The 21,281-nt window shown below is 52.0% G+C and overlaps 3 protein-coding genes across 4 annotated transcripts; 1 reads left to right on the forward strand and 2 right to left on the reverse strand.

Annotated features, from left to right (window-relative positions):
- Window positions 1-381: 381 nt before the first annotated feature.
- Slx1a (SLX1 homolog A, structure-specific endonuclease subunit) lies at window positions 382-3,228 on the reverse strand. Of its 2 annotated transcripts, none has more exons than XM_048332527.1 (6): window positions 2,946-3,228; window positions 1,775-1,826; window positions 1,361-1,690; window positions 815-942; window positions 594-681; window positions 382-504 (listed from the first exon to the last, which is right to left on the reverse strand). In XM_048332527.1, exons 1-6 carry the CDS (start codon window positions 3,131-3,133, stop codon window positions 475-477), a joined length of 816 nt encoding a protein of 271 aa, XP_048188484.1. In that variant the 5' UTR covers window positions 3,134-3,228; the 3' UTR covers window positions 382-474. The 2 variants fall into 2 exon arrangements, with proteins under 2 accessions (XP_048188484.1, XP_048188485.1); XM_048332528.1 differs by having other exon boundaries at window positions 3,045-3,227.
- A 152-nt stretch (window positions 3,229-3,380) lies between these two features.
- LOC125340731 (bolA-like protein 2) lies at window positions 3,381-4,226 on the forward strand. Its single transcript, XM_048332531.1, has 3 exons — window positions 3,381-3,616; window positions 3,704-3,801; window positions 4,069-4,226. The coding sequence occupies exons 1-3, from the start codon at window positions 3,554-3,556 to the stop codon at window positions 4,166-4,168; spliced, it is 261 nt and encodes an 86-aa protein (XP_048188488.1). The 5' UTR covers window positions 3,381-3,553; the 3' UTR covers window positions 4,169-4,226.
- A 1,684-nt stretch (window positions 4,227-5,910) lies between these two features.
- Window positions 5,911-11,615, reverse strand: Coro1a (coronin 1A). The gene is made up of 11 exons (XM_048332519.1): window positions 11,501-11,615; window positions 9,733-9,931; window positions 8,555-8,677; window positions 8,336-8,465; window positions 8,075-8,259; window positions 7,801-7,920; window positions 7,231-7,335; window positions 6,987-7,132; window positions 6,814-6,871; window positions 6,488-6,703; window positions 5,911-6,127 (listed from the first exon to the last, which is right to left on the reverse strand). The coding sequence occupies exons 2-11, from the start codon at window positions 9,928-9,930 to the stop codon at window positions 6,023-6,025; spliced, it is 1,386 nt and encodes a 461-aa protein (XP_048188476.1). The 5' UTR covers window position 9,931; window positions 11,501-11,615; the 3' UTR covers window positions 5,911-6,022.
- Window positions 11,616-21,281: the final 9,666 nt, after the last annotated feature.

Raw genomic sequence — 21,281 nt, forward strand, 5'->3', positions numbered from 1 at the left:
AGATCAGGAAGATCATAGTTCAGGCCAGCCTGGGGTAAAGGCTAATAAACCAGTTGTAGTGCGGTCCTGTGATTTACAGAGGCCATAAGTAGGAAGATAGTAGTCTGAGGCTAACATCAGGCAAAAACAAAACAAAACAAAACAAAAAAACACTTAAGATCCTACCAGAAAAATAAGGGAGGTGGGGAGGCACTGAGAACATGGCTCTAGAGGGATGTTCCTGAGGTTATATCCCAGAAACACCTAAATAAATAAATACTGTGTAATCAAAGGAAAACTGGAAAAGAAGAGATGGGCCTTATGGTCAGACCAGCAGCTCTTTCTCCCACCTCTGTTCCCCTCATCTAGGTCTCCACAAAAACACCAGAAGGTACCCAAAAGTCAGACTTTTTATTTTTTTTTATTTTACTCAAGTAAAAGCCCAGACCATGGGCAAGAGGAACAAAAAGGTGGCTGGGTTGGAGACACTGAGGATCAGGTCTCCAACATGTCTGTCCAGTGTTCCTGTGGGGACAAGAAAGTTGGTCAAATGAAACTCTGGGGCATAGGTGTTAGGAGATGGGGAGGCTGGTCCTTGAGCCCCAACCTCTCACCTGTTCTAATTCTGAGTCCTCCTCTTCCTCCTCAGTGCCCATTCCACACAGTGAGATCAGGTCTCCCCAGAGCAGTGAATTCTTGCAGCTACCAAAGGGATGCAGTTGGCAGTTAGGCATTTCCTGCCTGCTTTGTGTTCTGTGTGCTTTGATGAGGATTCAGTTGGCCACTGGGTACCCGTCCCCAGGGCTACTCCAGGTAGAGAAGGGACTGGACTCACCAAGGACACTGGCCTTCTAGGGGCAAAAGCTGCTCTGGTTCTTCCCTAAGGAACTCCTCTGCCAAGCAGATTACATGGGCCCTTAAGGGACAGTCAGGGTGCGGGCAGCACAGGGGCCCCTCTTCATCCTGTCAGTGGTGGCAGAGAGAGAAAGAAGCTTTACTGAGAGCTCATCAGAAGCCAGGCCCATCATGTATTTATGGACCACTTGCCGGACCCTGTCCCATAGAAGTGAACAAGAATTTCCCTCCTGGAGATGCATGTGAAGAGTGGAAACATTACAATATAACAAATAGCGTATGAAAATGATTACAATATAACATAGCGTATGAGGCAATATTAGGGGAAGAAGGAAAGGGACACACAAGGTAGAGCTGCAGGTTCAGATGACGGCCTGGGAGGACCTAGTCAAAGGCCAAGGGCCCTGAGCAGTAACTGTCGCGGCCAGGAATGGCCAAAAGTTGTATTCATACCGTTTTAGAGATGAGCCCAGGTGTGCAGTTAGTACCAGGTGTCAGGCCTAAACCCACCCTTGCTGGGGCTTACCAGGAGCACGCATGCGCAGAGGGAGCAGCTGGTCTCAGAGCCTTGGTCAGGCTTATCAGTCACAGGCACAGCCCTGGGCTTTGAGGCCGAGGCCCTAGGCGGCGGTGGCCCGAAGGCCAGGGGCACATGTGGCGGCGGCGGAGGACAAAGATCTCGGCGGAAGTCCTGGCGTAGCCAGCGCAGTGTGAGCGGGAGGCGCGCCCAGGGCGGCACGCGCAGCATCTGTGCCAGCACGCGCAGGTGGAAGTCGAAGGTTGCCTCACTGCGCAGGCGCGGACCCACGTGCGCAAGGCGGCGGGAAGCCTGTGGGTGCTGCCAGGCCCACTCGAACTGTGGCGGGGAGCACAAGTGGGTCAGGGAGGCTTGGGGCCAAGCCTCGAGACCCGGTTCCACCCACTCGGTCACCTTTCTTACCCGAAGAGCTGCTACGGCAGACGGGAAGCCATGCACAATAAGCACCATCTCCCTAGAAAGAACAACAAAGAAGCGGCCTGCGGGCCCCGTTCCACCCGCACCCGAAAAGAAGCCGAATCCTATTAGCCGTGCCTTGACTGCAGGCCTCAGAGGTGAGCTAAATCCAAGTCTTATACACCTTGAAGGACTATGAAACCCCCTTCCTCCCTTTCGTGTAGGTAACTACCTTCCCACCTAAGGACCTCAGGCCTCACTTCCAATCTGACACTAAACTGTCCTAAACTCTAATCCATTTCCAGCATTGCTTATCAAGCCCCTTTTGTATGTGTTATGCAATTAGCATGTATTAGTTGTACAAAGTGATAGGCTTCATTAGGACATTTTTTACACCTGTATAAAATATAATTTCAGTATATTCACACTTCATATTCCTGTTTCTGCTGCCTCTACCCTTGGTCTAGAATTCAGGGCCTGGGTGCTGTCTCTGCGCCTTTGTGTTCAAAGCTAACATTTGAGTAACAGCTCCACTTCTGTCTTTTTTTGGTGAGTAATTGAAGATAAGAGTCTCGAGGATTTTCCTGCCCAGGCTGGCTTTGAACCGAGATCCTCAGACTTCAGCCTCTAGAGTAGATAGGATTACAGGTCTGAGTCACCAGCGTCTGGCTTTTTCCCTCCTTGAATTCCAGGCTTGCATCCAGTCATCCTCCTGTGTTGTGCCCCAATGTCTGGCTCTTAGCTCCCACCCTCTCTCCATTCTAGATTATAAAAGGGAAAAAAATGCAGTATTTGGCTTTTTCCCCCCTTTCTTAACATGATCTCCAGTTCCATCTGTTTCCTGAAAAGGACATAATTTCATCCTGGCCGAATAAAATTCCAACACACGTTTTTGTTTCTATTCATCTGTTGATGGTACTTGGCTGTTGTGAATATTGCTAGAATAACGAACCCACATCAGACAAGGACTCTGCCATTTGAACCATTCCTCAGCATGCAACCAAGTCCCCGCCCAGACATCGCCCTTCCCTGAATAACTCCGGCTCAACTAACGTTCCTCTAGCCCGGCTCCACGCTCCTCCTCCGAGGCCTCGCCCGGTACCAGCCCCGCCCTAGGCTCCCCCCTTGAGGCCCGCCTCCCTACAGCCTTACTCCAAAGGAGGTCCGCCCGGCTTACCACGGCCCCCTCCCGCTAGTCCGCCACGCCCCGCCTTTTCTGCGACCGCCGTTGTGCTGCTGGACTCGACGAGCCGGATTAACCGTGAACCCGACGTACACGCGGCCTCGATGCCGAGGGTTCAGGCAGTAGAGCAGGTAGACACCAAAGAAGCGCCCTGGCCTCACTGTGCCCTCTCCGGGACCCATCGGGGTTTGTGGGTCTGTGAACGAAGCTGGGGGTTAATCTCTGTACCCGTGGGCCCTGGGGAAGACTGGAAACCCAGCAACGTAGCTTCGGGCGCCCTCTGGTGGCTGGAAGTGCCCGTGCACACCAGACCGCCGAACCCCCGCGGCGCTGAGAGCTGCCAGCGCGAACCAATCAGCGCCCGCCCCCGCAGGGCCCATGCTCAGGACGATTCTGATTGGCTAGCAGGTGGCAGGCGCGGCCACCCTGGGCTGTTGGAAACGCGGTTTGCGTGAGGGCGGAAGTTCCGCCTTTCAGGCGCTCCCGTAAGGGCGGAAGTCGCGCCGCAGCGGAAGCGGCTTCTGTTGGCCGGGAGTGACGTGTGGCCCGTCGGAGGCGGGGCTGTGTCCCCGCCGGGCGGCCGCCCCCGCAGGGTCGCGGCCATGGAACTCGCCGCCGGCTGCCTCCGGGAGAAGCTGCTGCGGGGCCTGGAGGCGGAGCACGTGGTGAGTTGAGCCGCCGGGCCCGCCCCGACGCGGGCCGAAGGGCTCCTGGGGGCGGGCCCGCAGCGACCCCGTTCTCCTGCCTCGTAGGAAGTGGAGGACACGACTTTCAACCGTTGCGCCACCAGCTTCCGAGTCCTCGTCGTGTCGGCGAAGTTCGAGGGGAAGCCACTGCTTCAGAGACACCGGTGAGCCTCTCGGACCCTCACCCCGCGCGGCCCCCGGTCCGGCCCACAGCCTGGCCACCGGTCCGTTCCCCATGCCCGGGGTCCTCAGCCCTGCAGTCAGGCCCACGACCCCGACGGCCGCCTCTGTGGTCCCTGCTGGTTGTATTTCGGCTTCTGTGGTCCTCTGATATTCCCACGGCTCGCCGACACCACGACCTCGGGGAAACCGGTGGCTCCGCGGTGGCGCCGGCTTCGGGGACCATCGGTGTCCCATCCTATCTTCCTCAGGCTGGTGAATGAGTGCCTAGCGAAGGAGCTCCAGTGCATCCATGCCTTTGAGCTGAAAACCCTGACCCCAGAGCAGTGGAGGAAGCAGTGTCATAAATGAGGGATGAAGTCTGTGCAGCTATTAAATGATATAGAAATCAAATCGGGACAGTTTCTTGTATCGGTGTTGTGTGTGGGAGAGACGCTGAGTTTAGTCTATTCCCCCCTTTCCTCTGAGTGTCCTTCCCAGGTCTGCCTTGTAAAGCCTTCTCTGTAGACCTCCAGTGGTGTGTGCTGTCCACTCCCACCCCCAGAGAGCAGGAGCTGCCTTCAAGATACATTGATGAGAAAGGCCTCAGGGTTTCTTTCACTCTCTGGTAACTGAACAAACCCCTTTCTCTTTTCCTTCCACCAGAGAGTCCTGACAGAGAATGCCTTGCAGGTTCCCCCAGTCCTTGGGACTACATTGTTCAGGAAGTATTCTTCCTTACCTGCTGCCCCTAGGAATACCCTGGGGTTCTCAAAATGGGGCCTGTGAGCAAGTGACAAGCATAGGATTGGAGCAGGAAGGTAAGGCCAACCTAACCTGAGCCACATAATAGGGCAGATGGCTTATGTGTGTCAGCCTAAACCCTCCATTGGTAGGTTTGATGGGATCTGGTAGATACTCCTTAGACTAGGAAGGACAGCAGGTGATTCCCTTGAGGTTTGGGCTCTTTGAGCATGACAGATGAGATGCTTCAGTCTTGTCATCTACTTTTCCCTAGTATCTTTATGTTGTTTTCTTTTTCTTTATGCTTAGAGACCTGGTGTGTGGCTTTCAAGTTGATCTCCAACTCATACACTCAAATGATCCTTCCACTCTCTCTTCACCACTGAGACAGAACTGTGGGCCACCACATCTAGCTCTTCTGTTTGCAAGACTCATTTCTTCGCCCTTGAATTACCTTCTCCCACACTTGTACCTCTTTTTTTTTGTTGTTAGTTGTGGAGCTTGAACTTGGCCTGGCCACTGTCCCTGAGCTCTTCAGTCAAGGCTAGCATTCTACTACTTTCAGCCATAGTGCCACTTCCAGTTTTCTGGTGGTTAATTGGAGATCAGAGTCTCATAGACTTTCCTGCCTGGGCTAGCTTTGGACCTCGATCCTCAGGTCTCAGCCTCCTGATTAGCTAGGATTGCTGGAGTCAGAGTGGTCACGGTTAAGTCTACATCCCAGAGATCATTTCCTAAACTTTGTTCTCCAGGGGCAGGAGAAAAGTAGTGACTTGAGTCCACCCAGAAAGGCTTGCCATGTCAGTTGCAAAGCCCAGCCTCCACCCTAATGTAATCCATCTCTGTATTTCCAAGCTGTGCTGGTGGCTTTCCCTGCCTTATTGGGGAGAGTGGACTGGCCCAGGGTTAGGTGATCTGCATAGAGGCAGAGATTCAAATGTGGACAAGGCCATTTGTCTGCCACTCACCACCCAGTCCACTTTCTCCTGTGACATGCTTTGTAGGATGTTCTGGGAATGGAGTCTCTGATGGATCTTGCATGTTATGAACCACACTGTGTGCCTGTGTCAGCCCAACCCCAGGAATCTCCTGAAAATTTAGCAGTGAAATCCCACAAACTCTCTTGATAGGGCCTCACAGATCTATCTGCCAGGTCCTCTTTACAGAAGCTGCAGAAAGGGACAAGGGGCAGCTGCACTGAGCAGCAGGAAATCTCCAAAGATAGAAACTTAGGCCATTCCTCTGCAAACTACATTCAGAACGATCCCCAGCTGACAAGGACAGCCTCATCAAGACTAGTGAGCGAGAAGCTCTGCGCAGGTCAGTTCAACAGACCTGACTTTCAAGTGAGCAGTTGTCTGAGAGGTAGGTACCAGAAAATAAAGCATTTTATTATTTTTCTTATCTGCCATGTTGGCCTGGGATATAGGGTACGAGGTGAGGGATGTGAATGTCTGGCCCCACTGAAGGCCCCAGGATCCTCTACTTGGCCTGGACCATCTCCTCCAGCCTGTCCAAGCGCTTCTGGAGCTCCTGCACTGTGGCCTGCAGCTTCCCCATCTCCTCCTCCAGATGGGACACGGCATCCTGGGAGACCCAGCACCATGTCAGGCTCTGTACCTTCTTGGGATGCTCTTTGTTTGCAGTACTGGGGGTTGAACTCAGGGCTTCATGCTTGCTAGGCAGGTATTCTACCACTTTAGCCACACCCCCAGCCCTCTGGCTCCCACTGCCCTCCCTGGAGACCCTCAGGGCTGTGTCCTGGTCCCTGGTGTCTTAGCCAATTACTGCCTAAGCCCATAACCCACTCCCTGTTTTCTGAGATCTCCGCATTTCCTACTTCTAGCCCCTCAGTGGCAGCTCCCAGTCCAGTGCCAACCTCCTTCCACTGGGGCACTGAGCCCATCTAGCAGCTCTTGCCCTATCCTGTCTCCCCATCTGGCTTACCGGGTTAGGAGTGCCACCAGCCTCTGGTGCCACCCTCCTGCGTGTGCTGTCCAGGCCCCGGTTGACCCGAAGCTCCCGACTCTTGGGGGGTACATAGCCATCCTTGAGGGAAATGAGGAGGGGCCCGGCATTGCGGCCCCCTAACCACTCCTCAGCTGTGAGGGCGGGATCAGGCCCGGCAGTAGGTGGGTACAGGTCCTCCTGGAACAGGTCCGACTGTAGGTGAGACCAAGACTGGTTGTGAGATCCTTTGTAGGGAACACTGGCCCACCCTGTGACACACCCCCTGGCCAGAGCCCATGGGGCTCAGCCCCCCAGTATATTACCTTCCTAGGCACTGTCATGGCGATGGGCTCGCACTTCCGCTCATGCAGCTTGTAGAATCTGTGGAGAGAGGAAGGAGAACAGTTGCACAGCATGTCCACTCAGGGCCTAAAGATCATGATGAGGTCAGCATTGGCCCAAGAGCATGCTCCCATCAGGGTCAGGGGTTAGTCACCTGGCAATCTCACACTTGTTCACTTCCAGGCCACGTTTGGGCATGTAACCCATACCACGCTGTGACTCCTTGGAACTGAACATGGAGAGATAGTGCAGGAACGGGGCCTCCGAGGTGATCTCAAAGTACCGGATAGAACTGTCCCCCTGCAGGAGGGGTGTGCGAGGGTCAGCACCAATAGCATCTCCAGCCCCGTCCTGTCAAGGCCCCCTGCCCACTTCCCTGTCCCACTCAGCTCAGACACCTTGCCACAGAGGTAGACAATATTGGTGTCAGGGTCAAAGAAGGGCAACAAGACTCCACTGCTGGTGTCCAGCTCCTGCAGGGACAGTGGCTCCTCCAAGTGTTTCTGTAGAGACAGGTGGGAGGTAGTTAACAGGTTGGGCCATATTAGGCCCTGAGACGGTGACTTTCATGGGACAGTGACCAGGAGAGGCCTTCCAAACAAAGCAGTGGAAACTCATCTTGTTTTGTTTTGTTTTTTTTTTGCCAGTCCTGGGCCTTGGACTCGGGGCCTGAGCACTGTCCCTGGCTTCTTTTTTGCTCAAGGCTAGCACTCTACCTCTTGAGCCACAGCGCCACTTCTGGCTTTTTTCTATATATGTGGTGCTGAGGAATGGAACCCAGGGCTTCATGTATACGAGGCGAGCACTCTTGCCACTAGGCCATATTCCCAGCCCCTGGAAACTCATCTTACAGATGGGTTAAACTGAGGGAGGGCTGTGGACCATTTGGCCAGGTATTAGCAGGGTAGGCATGAAGCCTCCAGCCCTCATTCCCAGCCCAGGTCCCTGTTTCCAGACTGAGCACTCACTGTGTCCCACAGCGCCACCTGCCGCTCACTCATGCGACTAAAGCCTGTGGTCAGGATCTTCCCTTCTGACACAAACACGGCGTGTACAGGCCGGGTCCCCTCGTGAGGTCGGTCCTTCTCCTGCAAGGAAAGGGAGGTAGTTGGAGGATGATACATACACACACACACACCACTAAAGGATCTGGGTGGGGACAAGGTAGGGCAGCACCCAGAGGACTGGTAGGTAGGGTAGGAGGAATAATAGCCTAAAGAGACAAAGTTCATAGCAACTCACAGCTACCACAGTGCCTTTGCGAGGTTCTATGATTCGCACGCGCTTGTCACGGCAGGAGGTGCAGATGAGGGCACCATCTCTACTCCAGTCCACACTGTAGATTGTGTCTGGGTGCACATCTGGGCCCAGCGTCAGCACAGCCGCTCCAGTGCCCACATCCCACACCAGGATCACGTTATCACAACCTGTGTGATGGTCCCAGTGTCAGAAGCCACAAGTGATCTGTCAGCCCCCAGCCCTCTGCCCCTCTGCCTGCAGCACCTGCACTGAGCAGCACATTCTGGGCTGTGGGGTGCCAGGCCACGATGCCCACCCGCTTGGTGTGGCCCTCCAGGGTGACAACGGGCTCCCTCAGGGGCAGTGTCAGGCCCCCATCTGGGATCTCCCATACCTGCAGAGAGGGATGAGTTAAGTCTGGGGCTCCAAATGTTGAATTCATCTTGGAGCCCCCTCCTAACCTACATTTCCAGCAGCACTCACCATGACCATGCAGTCCTCAGAGCCACTGGCAATGACGTTGTCATTGTGTGGGCACCAGGCAATGTCCAACACAGGGGCTGTGTGGCCGCAGACCAGGGGCACGTTCTTGTCCACTCGTCCAGTCTGGAGAGCACAGCAGAGCCTTTGATGGGAGCTCTAGGCCCTCTAAACCCAATCCAATCTTCCCACCTGCTCTGTAGATGGATGGAACACCTAGGGAGGTGGGCTTAGGGTGGAGAGGGTTTGTTCTCTTTGCCCCCATCCCAGGCTGGCTGGGCACAAATGGTGGAAGATGGGGTATGCTAAGCCACATGTGACCCTCACTTGGGTCCTTCCTGTTTCTGTCTCAGCCTCTCTTGGACTCTGAGGGCCAGCACCCTGCCTCTTGCCCAGCTTCCCAGAGAGGCCTCCACAGTGCAACAGGCCCAGCACAGGTGTAAGCACTGAGGTCCTACAGAAGTGTGAGTGGGGAGATGCAGGCATGTGTCTTTCCAAATGGAGAGGAACCCGGAAGGCCTGTCCTAGTGGCCCCCAGGCAGCAGCAGAGGTTTGGAAATGGCCTCTTGTGGGGCCAACTGCCTCAGCAGGGCTTCCTGTGTAGAGAGCTGCTCAGAGCCAGGGCCCAGCTCTCACCCCAACAACCACTTCCTCTTCTTTGTGCTCCCATGGGCCCTTTTAAGGTAACAACTTGGGGCCCATCTGCTCTTCCTGTCTCACCCCCCAAAAAAACAAGAATGTTCTGAGGATCCGGGGGTCAGAAGTGTAAGCAGAATGAACAGCAGGCCCAGACAACTAGATCAGCCTTTCAATCACCTGCCTGCAAGATGGGGCTACAGCTTGCTAGTCCCCAAAGGCTGCTTCCTCCACAGGCCCAGACCTGGAGTCCACAGCCTGAGGACACTGCTGCATCCTCCTAGCCTCTCGGTATTTCCCAGAGCAGAGAGCCCCAGTCTGAGACCTGGGAGACCTGGTCCTGGCCTGCAGGTCCCTGTGAGGCTCCTTCACACTATCCCCTCCCAGCCCCGGTTTCCACACCACCACTACACACAGGAGCTGGAGGGAGCTTAGGCACATTGGCTGTGCTCAGTTACACAGGAACAACACTGAGGCCTAGCAAGGCTTGGTGACAGTCACATCCTCAGGAGGACAGCTTCTGTCTGGGACTCTCAAGGGCTCACCTTGCTCAGGGGCAGCACCAGGAAGGCTCCACCCCCACTGGCTTCACAGATCAAGGCCATGAACTTGGGGTTGACAGCACAGAAGCCGCTGTCCCAGGTGGTCTGTGAGACACGCACATCCTCGTAGCACTGGTCAGCCTTGGCTGGCTGTCCGAACACGTGGCGGAACTTACTGGAACGGACCACCTGCCGGCTCATCCTGGGAGACACACGGACACTTAGTCCCTCTGTGTCACCTCTGACCTTTCAGTACCCACATCTCCCCCAGACAGCCTTCAATATGGCTTTTAGAGTCCCAGCATCATGTCCGTGGCACTCTGCCCTTATTCTCTTCCGTGGCTGACAGTCTGTTAACCCTTCCTAGTAATTCCTCATTCCTGCCTAACCCACAGGCCCAGCTGCTCCACCCCTAGGCCCTCTGAGGCACCTTTTCAATCCTGCCCCTTCATCCCTTCATCCCCTAAAACAGCTTTGTGTAGTGTGGCACCCCGAGTTCAGCTGTTGGCTGCCTGGCTGATGGAGCCAGAACGAACACTTCCCTTTCAATGGTTTAAACAACACATGGGACCACCTGGACCACTCTGAGGCTGGGTCCAATGCTACCAAACCTTATAGACCTCATATATACCACACATCCACATAGGTGGCTTCTTAAAGGCTGGGCAGATCTGGCCCTCCCTTGCCTCCTGGCCTAGAGCTGGCACACTGGAGGAAGTGGAGTGTGGGCCTGGCCGGGAGGGAAGGAGGCAGCAGGATGGCTTCCCCAGTGGTTCCCTGGCCAACAGAAGCAGTAATGGCCATGGCTTGGGGCCAGTATGCCCTCCCCACCCCTCCGCCTCTCACCTCCACTCAGAAAAAGCAGGTGCCCTGCTGGGCCATCTCCACCCTCATTGGAACTATACATAGGAAGGGAGAGGGGGAGGAAGGCATGCTGACTTCTCTGGGGACTAGCTTGAATGATTTCCCCTATGGTGGCTGGGTGGATGGAGAGTGGGCGAAGCCGCAGAGATTGCCTTTGCTCTCCAGCTCCAGGGCTCCGTCCTGGTGCCCAACTGCTTTCTGCTCAGCTAAAGGGCTCCAGCTACCCTGCCAAGGCATGGCCTCCACCTCCAACTCAGACTGGCCCATCTGCTCTGCTTTCAGTCCCGGTCGCTTCTTCAAGGGTTCCAGCCCTCCTTCCTCACCCTGAGACCCCCACGGAGGCTCTCAGGTCTGCCTGCCCAGAAAGCCAGTGAGGAGGAGCATAAGCCGCTGGCCAAGCTAAGGAAGCGATGGATACCGGCCGGCCCCAGGTGGGCAACCCAGATCCGCGGGCAGGGAGGCCCCTACCAGAGACAGGGGACAGGAAGCCTTGCCCCACCCTCCCTCCTCCCCCACCCAGGTACCAGGCCTGGAAACCACAGAAAGGGGAACTTGGTCTTTTTCTTGTTTTGCTGGCAACCCCTTCCGGTCTGCAAGCTCGCAGCAGCTGCTCGGCTCACCGCACCCTGGTCCCCACCCCCACCGCCCCTGTCGGGGGGCACCAGCGCCAGCGTTCGCCTGGAGCCCCGCTCGGCTGCAGCCCCTCCCGCCCCGACCAGCTCCATCTTGGCCGCGGTGGTCCCTCGCCCTCGCCTCGGAGCTCTCGGGACCCTCCGCGTCCGCGACCGAGAGTGGGTACCTGACAGCCCGCCACCCCCAGCCCGCGGCTCCCACGCTCGCCCGCGCGGCCCCACAGGTGGCGGTGCCGCGGTGCGTGGTCCCTGCCGCGGAGGGGGCCCAGCCCTACCTGCGGCGGCGATGAGCGTGACCCCCAGCGGAGGAGGAAGGGAGGAGGAGGCGGCAGGAGCGGAGCTGGAGCCGGGCTGGCCGAGGATGCTCTGTCAGACAATGAATGAGAAGCGGTCGTGCGCCGCCTCCTGGGCGGCATCGCCCTCGAGGGGCGGGGCTGGAGGCGGCAAACCACGCCTCCTCCGCTGCCGACCACGCCCCCGGCGGCGGCCGGACCTGCGCGTGGCTCCGCCCCCTCCCAGGCTCCGCCCCCTCCGCCCCGCCCCGCGCCGCCGGCTCCCAGCCGGAACAGATGCCAACTCCGATCTGCTCTTCCTTTAATGTCAAAATGCAAAAATACTCTGTTCCGTCCTCTCTCCCGCAGCCGCCCCCGGCCTGCTCGCCATCCTTTCCCCCGCATCCGCATCCCCATCCCCCTAGCGCTCCGGAAAGCTCGCGAAGCCCGCGCGCGCCTACGGACGGACCCCCGCCAGGGACCCCGAAACCCACTCATGGGTGAGTGGCCTTGGGAGTCACTTCGCCCTTGGGTCTCAAGTCTCCATCCTGGGCGCCCTGGGCCTCCCGCTTCGCAAGGTGGAGGCGAGGAGCAAGCATAGCAGGGCCACGCATTGCCAGAAGGATGGAGCACCCATAGCGTGCTCTGGCCCCGAACTCCTGAACAGCCCTCACGGGGGAGCCAAGCACAGGCTAGGCCCCAAGTCCCCCTCGAGGGGAGGTGGGAATCCACCCATGCTTGGGTTTCTAGGGGCCTGCAGACTCTGGCTGTCACTCTGCTGTGTGACCTTGGGCAGGATACTTAGCTCTCTCAGCCTCAGTTTCCCCTCTCTAGCAGTCTTACCTACCTCGCGTGGTTATGGGATGATAATCTAAAATATCCAAAGAGGGCTCGCATCTGTAAGCCTAGCTGCTCCTGGGGCTGAGATCTGAGAAGAAACGTTCAAAGGCAGCCCAGACAGGAAAACCTGTGAGTCTCATCTCCAATTCACCATTAAGAAGCCAGAAGTAGAGGTGTGGCTCAAGTGGTTGATCCTTACCCTTGACTGTAAAAGCACCCAGGCTTGAGTTCAAGCCCTACAACAGCCTTAAAATAAATAGTCCAAAGAGATCTTGACACACAACCCATTTTATAGAGTAGTGGGTGTTTAACGTTGGTTCTTATCATTATTGTTACACAAGGTTTGCACTAGACCTGAGAGGATAAGAGAGGGCCACCAGGCAGGCCTGGCTAGGAGGAGGATCTAGTGGGCCCAGGGACAGAGACAGCCCAGGGAAGGACAGCTTGGTGTATTGAAGTCCAAGGAACAGCATGGGACTGCCCAGATTTTATTAACCTCCGCTACTGCTGGCCTGTGACCTTCTACAAGAGACCTAACCTCTCCCAAGCTCCATTCCCTCACGTGTAAATGGGGGATAAGTAGGCGTTGTCTTGCCTGCCTCACAGTTAATGAGGCTAAAATGCTTTATAAGGAACAGTTGCGGAAATCACAAAAGCTAAGAAGAGTTGGATTGTACCTGAGGCCTAGGACTGTGGTGTCCAACCTCATGCTGAAATGCTAAGAACAGCTAGTTGCCAAGCAACAGTGTCTCACTGTGGGTTTAAGCTCCAGTACCAACACACACACACACACACACACACACACACACACACACGAATAATAATGAAGAACTAACTGTAGTATGTAGACTTCCTATGGGTCTTCATTCAAACAAATCAACTATGAAAGATTTTAAAGTTCAGTTCTTTCTGGGCTTGATGCCTCTTGCCTGTCATCCTAGCTACTTAGGAGGTAGAGATCAGGAGGCTTGAAGTTCAAGTTCCATCAGGGGAAAAACTTAGCAAACCTCAAGAAATAAGTCAGGCATGGTGGTGTGCGCTTGTCATCCCAGCTATGTGGGAAGCATAAATAGAAGGATTACATTCTGAGGTTGACCCGATCTGAATAATAAGAACTAAAGCATAAAAAGGCTGGGGACATAACTCAAAGACCTTGAGTTCAAACCCCTTGAAATCCTAGCTACTCAGGAGTCTGAGATCTGAGGATTTAGTTCAAAGCCAGCTTGGGCTGATATAAGAGAGACTCATCTCCAATTAACCAGCAAAAAGCCAGAAATAGAGATGTGGCACAAGAAGTTCCAGTCTTGAGCTAAAAACACAAGCAAGAATGCAATGCCCTGAGTTCGAGCCCCTGTACTGGCACCAGAAAAAAAAAATTAGAGCTGAAAGGCTACAGATAATGTGAGGTCAGCAGAGCATAAGAACCTCAGCAAGGCCAGGCACTGGTGGCTCAGACCTAACCTAACTACTTAGGAAGTTGAGATCTGAGGATATCAGTTCAAAGCCTGCCCAGGCAGGAAAGTCTGTGAGACCTTTTTTTTTTTTTTTTTTTTTTTTTTTATTGCCAGTCCTAGGGCTTGGACTCAGGGCCTGAGCAGTGTCCTTGCCTTCTTTTTGCTCAAGGCTAACACTCTACCACTTGAGCCACAGCGTCACCTAAGGCCTTTTCTGTGTATGTGGAGCTGGAGAATCGAACCCAGGGCTTCATGTATACGAAGCAAGCACTCTTGCCACTAGGCCATATTCCCAGCCCTGTGAGACGCTTACCTTCAGTTAACCACCAGAAAATTGGAAGGGGTGCTGTAGCTCAAAGTGGTAAAGTGCTAGCCTTGAGTAAAAAGAGCTCAGGGACAGCACTCAGGCCCCGAGTTCAAGCCACATGACTGACAAAAAGAGAGAGAGAGGCTGGGGCGGGGGGGAAGGAAGGAAGGAAGGAAGAAAAGAAAGAAAAGAAAAGAAAACTTAATAAGGCCAGGAAAGTGAGGACTTTTTCCCCCCAGTAACTGAGAAGCTGTGACCCAGCCTTCATATGGACGCAGGCTGAGTCCTGCCTGTCAGCCAGGTTGCCATCACTGGATTAACCTAGTTTTGCCCAGGAGGAGGAGTTTCTCTACAAGGTAGCCACCTGTGGAGACGGGCCTGCAGGGCAGCGCCACCTCCCGAGGACAGGCTTGGGGATATGTACAGCCCCTAGCTTGGTGAAAGGTGATTGCAGGAAAAAGTCCCCGAGGTTTATTTCATTTTCATCCCTATGGGGTGACCCCCTGGCCTTCTCAGATCTACTCTCTCCTACCATCTGCAGACTCAGGGATGACCACATCCAGAGTGGGCCTGGCCTCACCAGGACACGGAACCATATGTGTTAAATAGGCTGTCAACTCCAACCGAAGTCAGCCTTGCTGATCACTTTTCTCCAGCATGTACTCCAGGTGGCCTTAAGTCACCATGGGATTTAATCAAAGAGGCCATGGCCTTCCTGGGCCCCAGGCCCATTCCTCTCTCAGGGGACACATTCCCTCTCATTCCCTTGGGGAACTCTTTCCAAAGCTTAATCCTGCTCTCCTGCTCTGCCCACCTCCCCCCCCCTACCCAAGACCCTCACTTTTTAGGGTACAGTATAAAAATGTTCTTGGCAATCTCAAACAAGTTCTCTAATCTAGTGTTCATAATCAATTTTTCTTTCTAGTTCCTTCCTTCCTTCCTTCCTTCCTTCCTTCCTTCCTTCCTTCCTTCCTTCCTTTTGAGCCACAGTGCCACTTCCAACTCTTTTCTGCCCAAGCTGGCTTCAAACTGTGATCCTCAGCCCTCCACCTCCTGACTGGCTAGGCTTACAAGCATGAGCCAGGCTCACCAGCAGCTGGCTCCTCTTTGTCTTCTTTTCCTCCTTCTTGAGCCTGGCTTATGCCTTTCCCAGTCCATTCAGACTTGCTGTCCCCAAGATACCCCATCTCCTTCCCAATCAAATCAAACAAATGTCTTGATGACTGCTGCTCTTAGATAGTCTCCAGTCCACTTCTTGAATGCTCTCTCCCTTTGGCATGGAAGGGGGACCCCACTCTCCTTACTCTCCCTGCTTTTTTCTCTGTACCTTCCTCAGTCTCCATCAGGGTGTGTCTTTCTTTAAAAATTCTTGTTGTCTGGGCCACCAGTGGCTCATGCCTGTAATCCTAGCTATTCAGGAGGCTGAGATCTGAGAAGCTTGGTTCAAAACCAGCCCGGACAGCTCAGGGAAGGCCCTGAGTTCAAGCCCCATGACTGGTAAAAAAATAAAAATTAAAAGTCTTGTTGTTTAATGCTAGTACTGGTTCTTTGAACTCAGAGCCGGGGTGCTTGTGCTTAGCTTTTTTGCTTTTTTTTTTTTTTTTGGCCAGTCCTAGGCCGTGAACTCAGGGCCTGAGCACTGTCCCTGGCTTCTTTTTTGCTCAAGGCTAGCACTCTGCCACTTGAGCCACAGCGCCACTTCTGGCCTTTTCTATATATGTAATGCTGAGGAATCAATCCCAAGGCTTCATGTATACAAGGCAAGCACTCTACCACTAGGCCATATTCCCAGCCCCTTGTTTAGCTTTTTTGCTCAAAGCTAACAGTCTACTACTTAAGCCATAGCTCAACTTCATGTTTTTGTTGTTTTCTTTCTAATGGTTAATTGGAGATAAGAGTCTCGTGGACTTTTCTGACACAGCTGGCTTCGAACGGCTATCCTCAGATCTCAGTCTCCTAGGTAGCTAGGATTACAGATGTCTGTTACTTGTACCCAGCTTGGAAATTAATTTAATTTTTATACAGTGCTGAGAATGGAATTCAGCACCTCCTGCATGTGCCCCCTACCACTAAGCCACCCCCTCAGCACTGTCCCTTTGTTACATGTCATACATCAGGACCCCCAGGACTCTGCCTCTTCTAAGAGACTCATAGTGTGGGGAGTCCCTCTAATGTACACCCAAAGAAAGCCTCAACTACATACCTGTGGTCAACAACTCCCAGACTGCCCCTGACCCACTCCTGTCTCTGTGCTCAGCTCTCCTCCTCCTCTTCCGTCTCCTCCTCCCTCCTTCTTCTTGCCAGTCCTGGGGTTTGAACTCAGGGCCTGGCTTCTTTTTGTTCAAGACTAGCACTCTACCACTTGAGCCACAGTGCCACTTCTGGCTGTTATCTGTATATGTGGTGCTGGGGAATCAAACGCAGGGCAGCATGCATGCTAGGCAAGCACTCTACCACTAGGCCACATTCCCAGCCTGCACTCAGCACTTCTATCCTATGTGTCTCATCAGCACCTCAGGAACCTTGGGGAAAAGAAAGTCTTGACCTTGAGCCTTTCCCTTTCTCTCCATCACCACCATTGTCCCAATGTGCCAGCTCCACCCCTGCCTGGCACCCAGCCTTCACAGATCACTTGGCCACTATCTGCAGTCCGCCATGGCAGCTGGACAGGTGAATGGTAGCAGGGAGGAGAAGGGAAGGGAGGGGAGAGGAAAGAAGCAATTACAGCTTCGCTAGGCCTTGTTGCCAGGCACCGTTCTCAAATGTAGGTTTTCAAAAGAAGTTGGAAATGAGGATTTTTATGAGAAAGCTGAAACTCTTTCAATGTTGGCAGCTAATTTAAAACGTTTAAAAATGTTACATGAGCAAAACTAAATATGTCTTTAATTTGGATGTGTCTTTCTGGCCAATATGTCTTGTAAAAAAAAAAGTAACCAGCTGCACGCAAGTAGTTCACACTTGTAATTCTAGCTCCTTGGGAGGCTGAGATCTGAGGATCCCAGTTCAAAGCCAGCCTGGGGCCTGGGAATATGGCCTAGTGGTAAAGTGCTCGCCTCATATACATGAAGCCCTGGGTTCGATTCCTCAGCACCACATATATAGAAAAAGCCAGAAGTGGCGCTGTGGTTCAAGTGGTAGAGTGCTAGCCTTGAGCAAACAGAAACCAGGGACAGTGCTCAGGCCCTGAGTTCAAGCCCCAGGACTGGCAAAAAACAAAACAAAACAAAGCCTGCCTGAGCAGGAGGCCCTTGAGACTCTTGTCTCTACAATTAACTACCAAAAAAGCCACAAATGGAGCTGTGACTCAAGTGGTAGAGTGCTAGCCTTTAGCAAAAGCGTTCGGGGATAGTAACCAGACCCTGAATTCAAGCTCCAGGACCAACACCAACACACACACACACACACACACACACACACACACACACACACACACACAGGTATTTTGTACCTGGGTGCTAACCCTGAGCTCTTTTGCTCAAGGCTAATGCTCTACCACTTTAAGCCACAGCTCCACTTTGGTTTTCTAGTGGATAATTGGAGATAAGCATCTCATAGGCTTTCCTGGCTGGGCTGGATTTGAACTATAATCTTCAGATCTCAGCGCCCAAAAGAAAGGATTACAGGCATGAGGCACCACTGCCCGGCTATTACTATAGCTTTGTAATCAGTCTTGAAGCTGAAAAGTTTGAGTTCCTAATGCATCCCTTTCTTTCTTTCTTTCTTTCTTTCTTCTCTTTCTTTCTTTCTTTCTTTCTTCCTTCCTTCCTTCCTTCCTTCCTTCCTTCCTTTTTCTTTCTTTCGTTTTTGTCAGTCATAGGCACTGTTTTTGTCAAGGCATAGGCACTGTCCATGAGTTTTTTTATGCTCAAGGCTAGCACTCTACCACTTTGAGTCATAGCACCACTTCCTGTTTTCTGGTAATTAATTCAAGATAAGAGTCTTATGGGTTTTTCTGCCCAGGCTGGCTTCAAACTGTGATCCTCAGATCTCAGCCTCCTGAGCTGCTAGGATTCTAAACCCTGCTAGTGCCTATGTGCTTCATTTTCAAGATTATTTTTCCTGAGTTTCCATATGAATATTAAGACCCCATTGTCAGGCTGGGAATGTGGCTTAGTGGTAGAGAGCTTGCCTACCATGCATGAGATCTTGGGTTTGATTCCTCAGCTCCACATAAACAGAAAAAAAAAAAAAAAAGCCAGAAATGGTGCTGTGCCTCAAGTGGTGGAGTTCTAGCCTTGCAAAAAGAAGCTCAGGGACAGTGCCCACACCCTGAGTTCAAGCCCCAGGACTGGCAAAAAAGGAGGAGGAGGAGGAAGAGGAGGAGGAGGAGGAGAAGGAGAAGGAGGAAAGGAAGGAAGGAAGGAAGGAAGGAAGGAAGGAAGGACAGAAGGAAGGGCTGGGAATATGGCTTAGTGGTAGAGTGCTTGCCTTACATACATGAAGCCCTGGGTTCAATTCCTCAGCATCACATACATAGAAAAAGCCAGAAGTGGCGCTGTAGCTCAAGTGGCAGAGTGGTAGTTGAGCAAAAAGAAGCCAGGGACAATGCTCAGGTCCTGAGTTCAAGCCCCAACACTGGCAAAGAAAGAAAGAAAGGAAGAAAGAAAGAAAGAAAGAGAGAGAGAGAAAGAAAGGAAAGAATGGAAAAGAAAAAAAAAAGACCCCATTGTCAATTTGTACAACAAAGCCACTAGCATTCTGATAGAGTCAACCTGTAGATCAATTTAACAACATGAAGCCTTTTTTCTTTTTTTGCCAGTCCTAGGCTGTGAACTCAGGGCCTGAGCACTGTCCCTGGCTTCTTTTTTGCTCAAGGCTAGCACTCTGCCACTTGAGCCACAGCACCGCTTCTGGCCATTTTCTGTATATGTGGTGCTGAGGAATCGAACCCAGGGCCTCATGTATATGAGGCAAGCACTCTTGCCACTAGGCCATATCCCCAGCCCCAACATGAAACCTTTTGATCCAAGAATATGGGTGTCTTTCTAACTATAACTTCTTGAATTTGTTCCAACAATTAGTTGAAGTTCTCAGTTTAGGCATTTGTTATCTTTCCTTGCTAAGTTTATCTTTAAGTATTTTATTGGAGAGTGCTTTATAAATTGAGTTGTGTTCTTCATTTCATTTTGGGATATTGCAAATGTATGGCAGTACGGTCAATTGTGTGTGTGTGTGCGCGCGCACGCACAGATGCGCACAGATACAGGGGCTTGAACTCAGAGCCTCATGCTCTTCCTTAGCTTTTTTGTTCAAGGCTGGCACTATACCACTTGGATTATACCTCCACATACAGTTTTTTGCTGACTAATTAGAGATGAGTCTCAGATTTTTCTGCCTGGGATGGCTTCAAGTTGTGATCCTTAGATCTCAGCCTCCTAAGTAGCTAGGATTGCAGGTGTAAGCCACCAGTGCCCAGCTATACAGTTCTTTTTCATGTGTTACTGAATTCTGTTTGCTAATGTTTATTTGAAGACTATTGCCTCTGTATTCACAAGAGATATTGACTTACAATTTTATTTCTCATGGTCTCTCTGGTTTTGGTATCGGGGTTACACTTGCTAAGAGAAAGAACAGGGAAGATGTTGCTGATTCTCTAGTGTTTGTGAAGAGCAAGTATTAATTAGTTCTTAAATGGTTGGACAAATTCACCATCTGGACCTGGGCTTTGCTTTCTGTTAATTCTTATTATTATCTGTATATTCTTATTATTTTTTTTTTTTTGCCAGTCTTGGGGCTTGGACTCAGGGCCTGAGCACTGTCCCTGGCTTCTTTTTGCTCAAGGCTAGCACTCTACCACTTGAGCCACAATGCCACTTCTGGCCATTTTCTGTATATGTGGTGCTGAGGAATCGAACCCAGGGCTTCATGTATATGAGACAAGCACTCTTGCCACTAGGCCATATTCCCAGCCCTATTTTGTTTTGTTTTTTGCCAGTCCTGGGGCTTGAACTCAGGGACTGAGCACTGTCCCTGGCTTCTTTTTTTGCTCAAGTCTAGCACTCTACCACTTGAACCACAGTGCCACTTATGGCTTTTTCTATATATGTGGTGCTGAGGAATCAAACACAAGGCTTCAAGTACACAAGTCAAACACTTTACCAGTAGGCCATATTCCCAGCCCTATTCATTCAATGTTTTATTTATTCAGTTTTTCTACTTCTTGAAATTTGATAGTTTTTCCTTTTTCTTTCTTTTTTTTTTGTTTTTTTTTTTTGGCCATTCCTGGGGCTGGGACTCTGGGCCTGAGCACTGTCCCTGGCTTCTTTTTGCTCAAGGCTAGCACTCTGCCACTTGAGCCACAGAGCCACTTCTGGCCATTTTCTGTATATGTGGTGCTGGGAAATCCAACCCAGGGCCTCATGTATATGAGGCAGGCACTCTTGCCACTAGGCCATATCCCCAGCCCAGTTTTTCCTTTTTCTAAGATTTGATTTCATCTAAGTAATTACTGTATTGGCATATGTACTTTTTGGCATATAATATAGCCTTTCATTACTCCTGTAAAGATGACAGTAATTTCCCCAAGGTAACCAATAGGAAATCAGCGTTAATAATATTGAAGTTGAAATAAATCACTTGAATCTAAAATAATGTTTTAGGTGTGTAACACTATGTTTTAAACTTATTTATTTCTCTTGAGACAGAGTCCCCCTGTATAACCAAGCTAGCCTCTAACTCTTAATCCTCCTGCTTCAGCTTCCTGGATGCTAGAATTACAGGGCATATGTCACATGCCCCAGCTCTAAATCATTATCATTTTTGCCAACACAAAAAGCCATCTTGGGGCTGGAAATGTGACTTAGTGATAGAGTGCTTGCCTAGCATCCATGAAGGGTTCCATTCCTCAGCACCACATACACAGGAAAGTCCAGAAGTAGTGCTGTGGCTCAAGTGGTAGAGTGCCAGCCTTGAGCAAAAAAAAGCCAGGGACAGTGCTCAAGATCTGAGTCCCAAGCCCCAGGACTGGCAAAAAAAAAAAAAAAATAGCAACCAAAGGCCAGGCTGGAGGTACGGCTCATGTTGGTAGAATGCCAGTCCAGCAAGCAAAGCTGATCAAGAGTGAAGCTCTAAGCTGGTAGCTGGTAGCTCACACTTGTAATCCTAGCTACTCTGGAGGCTGAGGTTATTTTTCTTTTCTTTCCTTTTTTCTTTTTTTTATCAGTCATGAGTCTTGAACTCTGGG

This window comes from Perognathus longimembris, chromosome 23 (genome assembly GCF_023159225.1).
Source record: "Perognathus longimembris pacificus isolate PPM17 chromosome 23, ASM2315922v1, whole genome shotgun sequence".
Classification (NCBI taxonomy): domain Eukaryota; kingdom Metazoa; phylum Chordata; class Mammalia; order Rodentia; family Heteromyidae; genus Perognathus; species Perognathus longimembris.

Excerpts from the sequence above, each read along its gene's own strand:
- Slx1a (XM_048332527.1), bottom strand. The coding sequence starts at position 3,133 with ATGGGTCCCGGAGAGGGCACAGTGAGGCCAGGGCGCTTCTTTGGTGTC. Across the intron at positions 1,691-1,774 it reads CTGCCGTAGCAGCTCTTCGG|TTCGAGTGGGCCTGGCAGCA; the intron begins GTAAGAAAGGTG and ends TCCCCGCCACAG. Across the intron at positions 505-593 it reads AGGACTCAGAATTAGAACAG|GAACACTGGACAGACATGTT; the intron begins GTGAGAGGTTGG and ends TTGTCCCCACAG.
- LOC125340731 (XM_048332531.1), top strand. The coding sequence starts at position 3,554 with ATGGAACTCGCCGCCGGCTGCCTCCGGGAGAAGCTGCTGCGGGGCCTG. Across the intron at positions 3,617-3,703 it reads GCCTGGAGGCGGAGCACGTG|GAAGTGGAGGACACGACTTT; the intron begins GTGAGTTGAGCC and ends CCTGCCTCGTAG. Across the intron at positions 3,802-4,068 it reads CCACTGCTTCAGAGACACCG|GCTGGTGAATGAGTGCCTAG; the intron begins GTGAGCCTCTCG and ends TATCTTCCTCAG.
- Coro1a (XM_048332519.1), bottom strand. The coding sequence starts at position 9,930 with ATGAGCCGGCAGGTGGTCCGTTCCAGTAAGTTCCGCCACGTGTTCGGA. Across the intron at positions 7,921-8,074 it reads GCAAAGGCACTGTGGTAGCT|GAGAAGGACCGACCTCACGA; the intron begins GTGAGTTGCTAT and ends CTTTCCTTGCAG. Across the intron at positions 6,872-6,986 it reads AACAAGTGTGAGATTGCCAG|ATTCTACAAGCTGCATGAGC; the intron begins GTGACTAACCCC and ends CTCTCTCCACAG.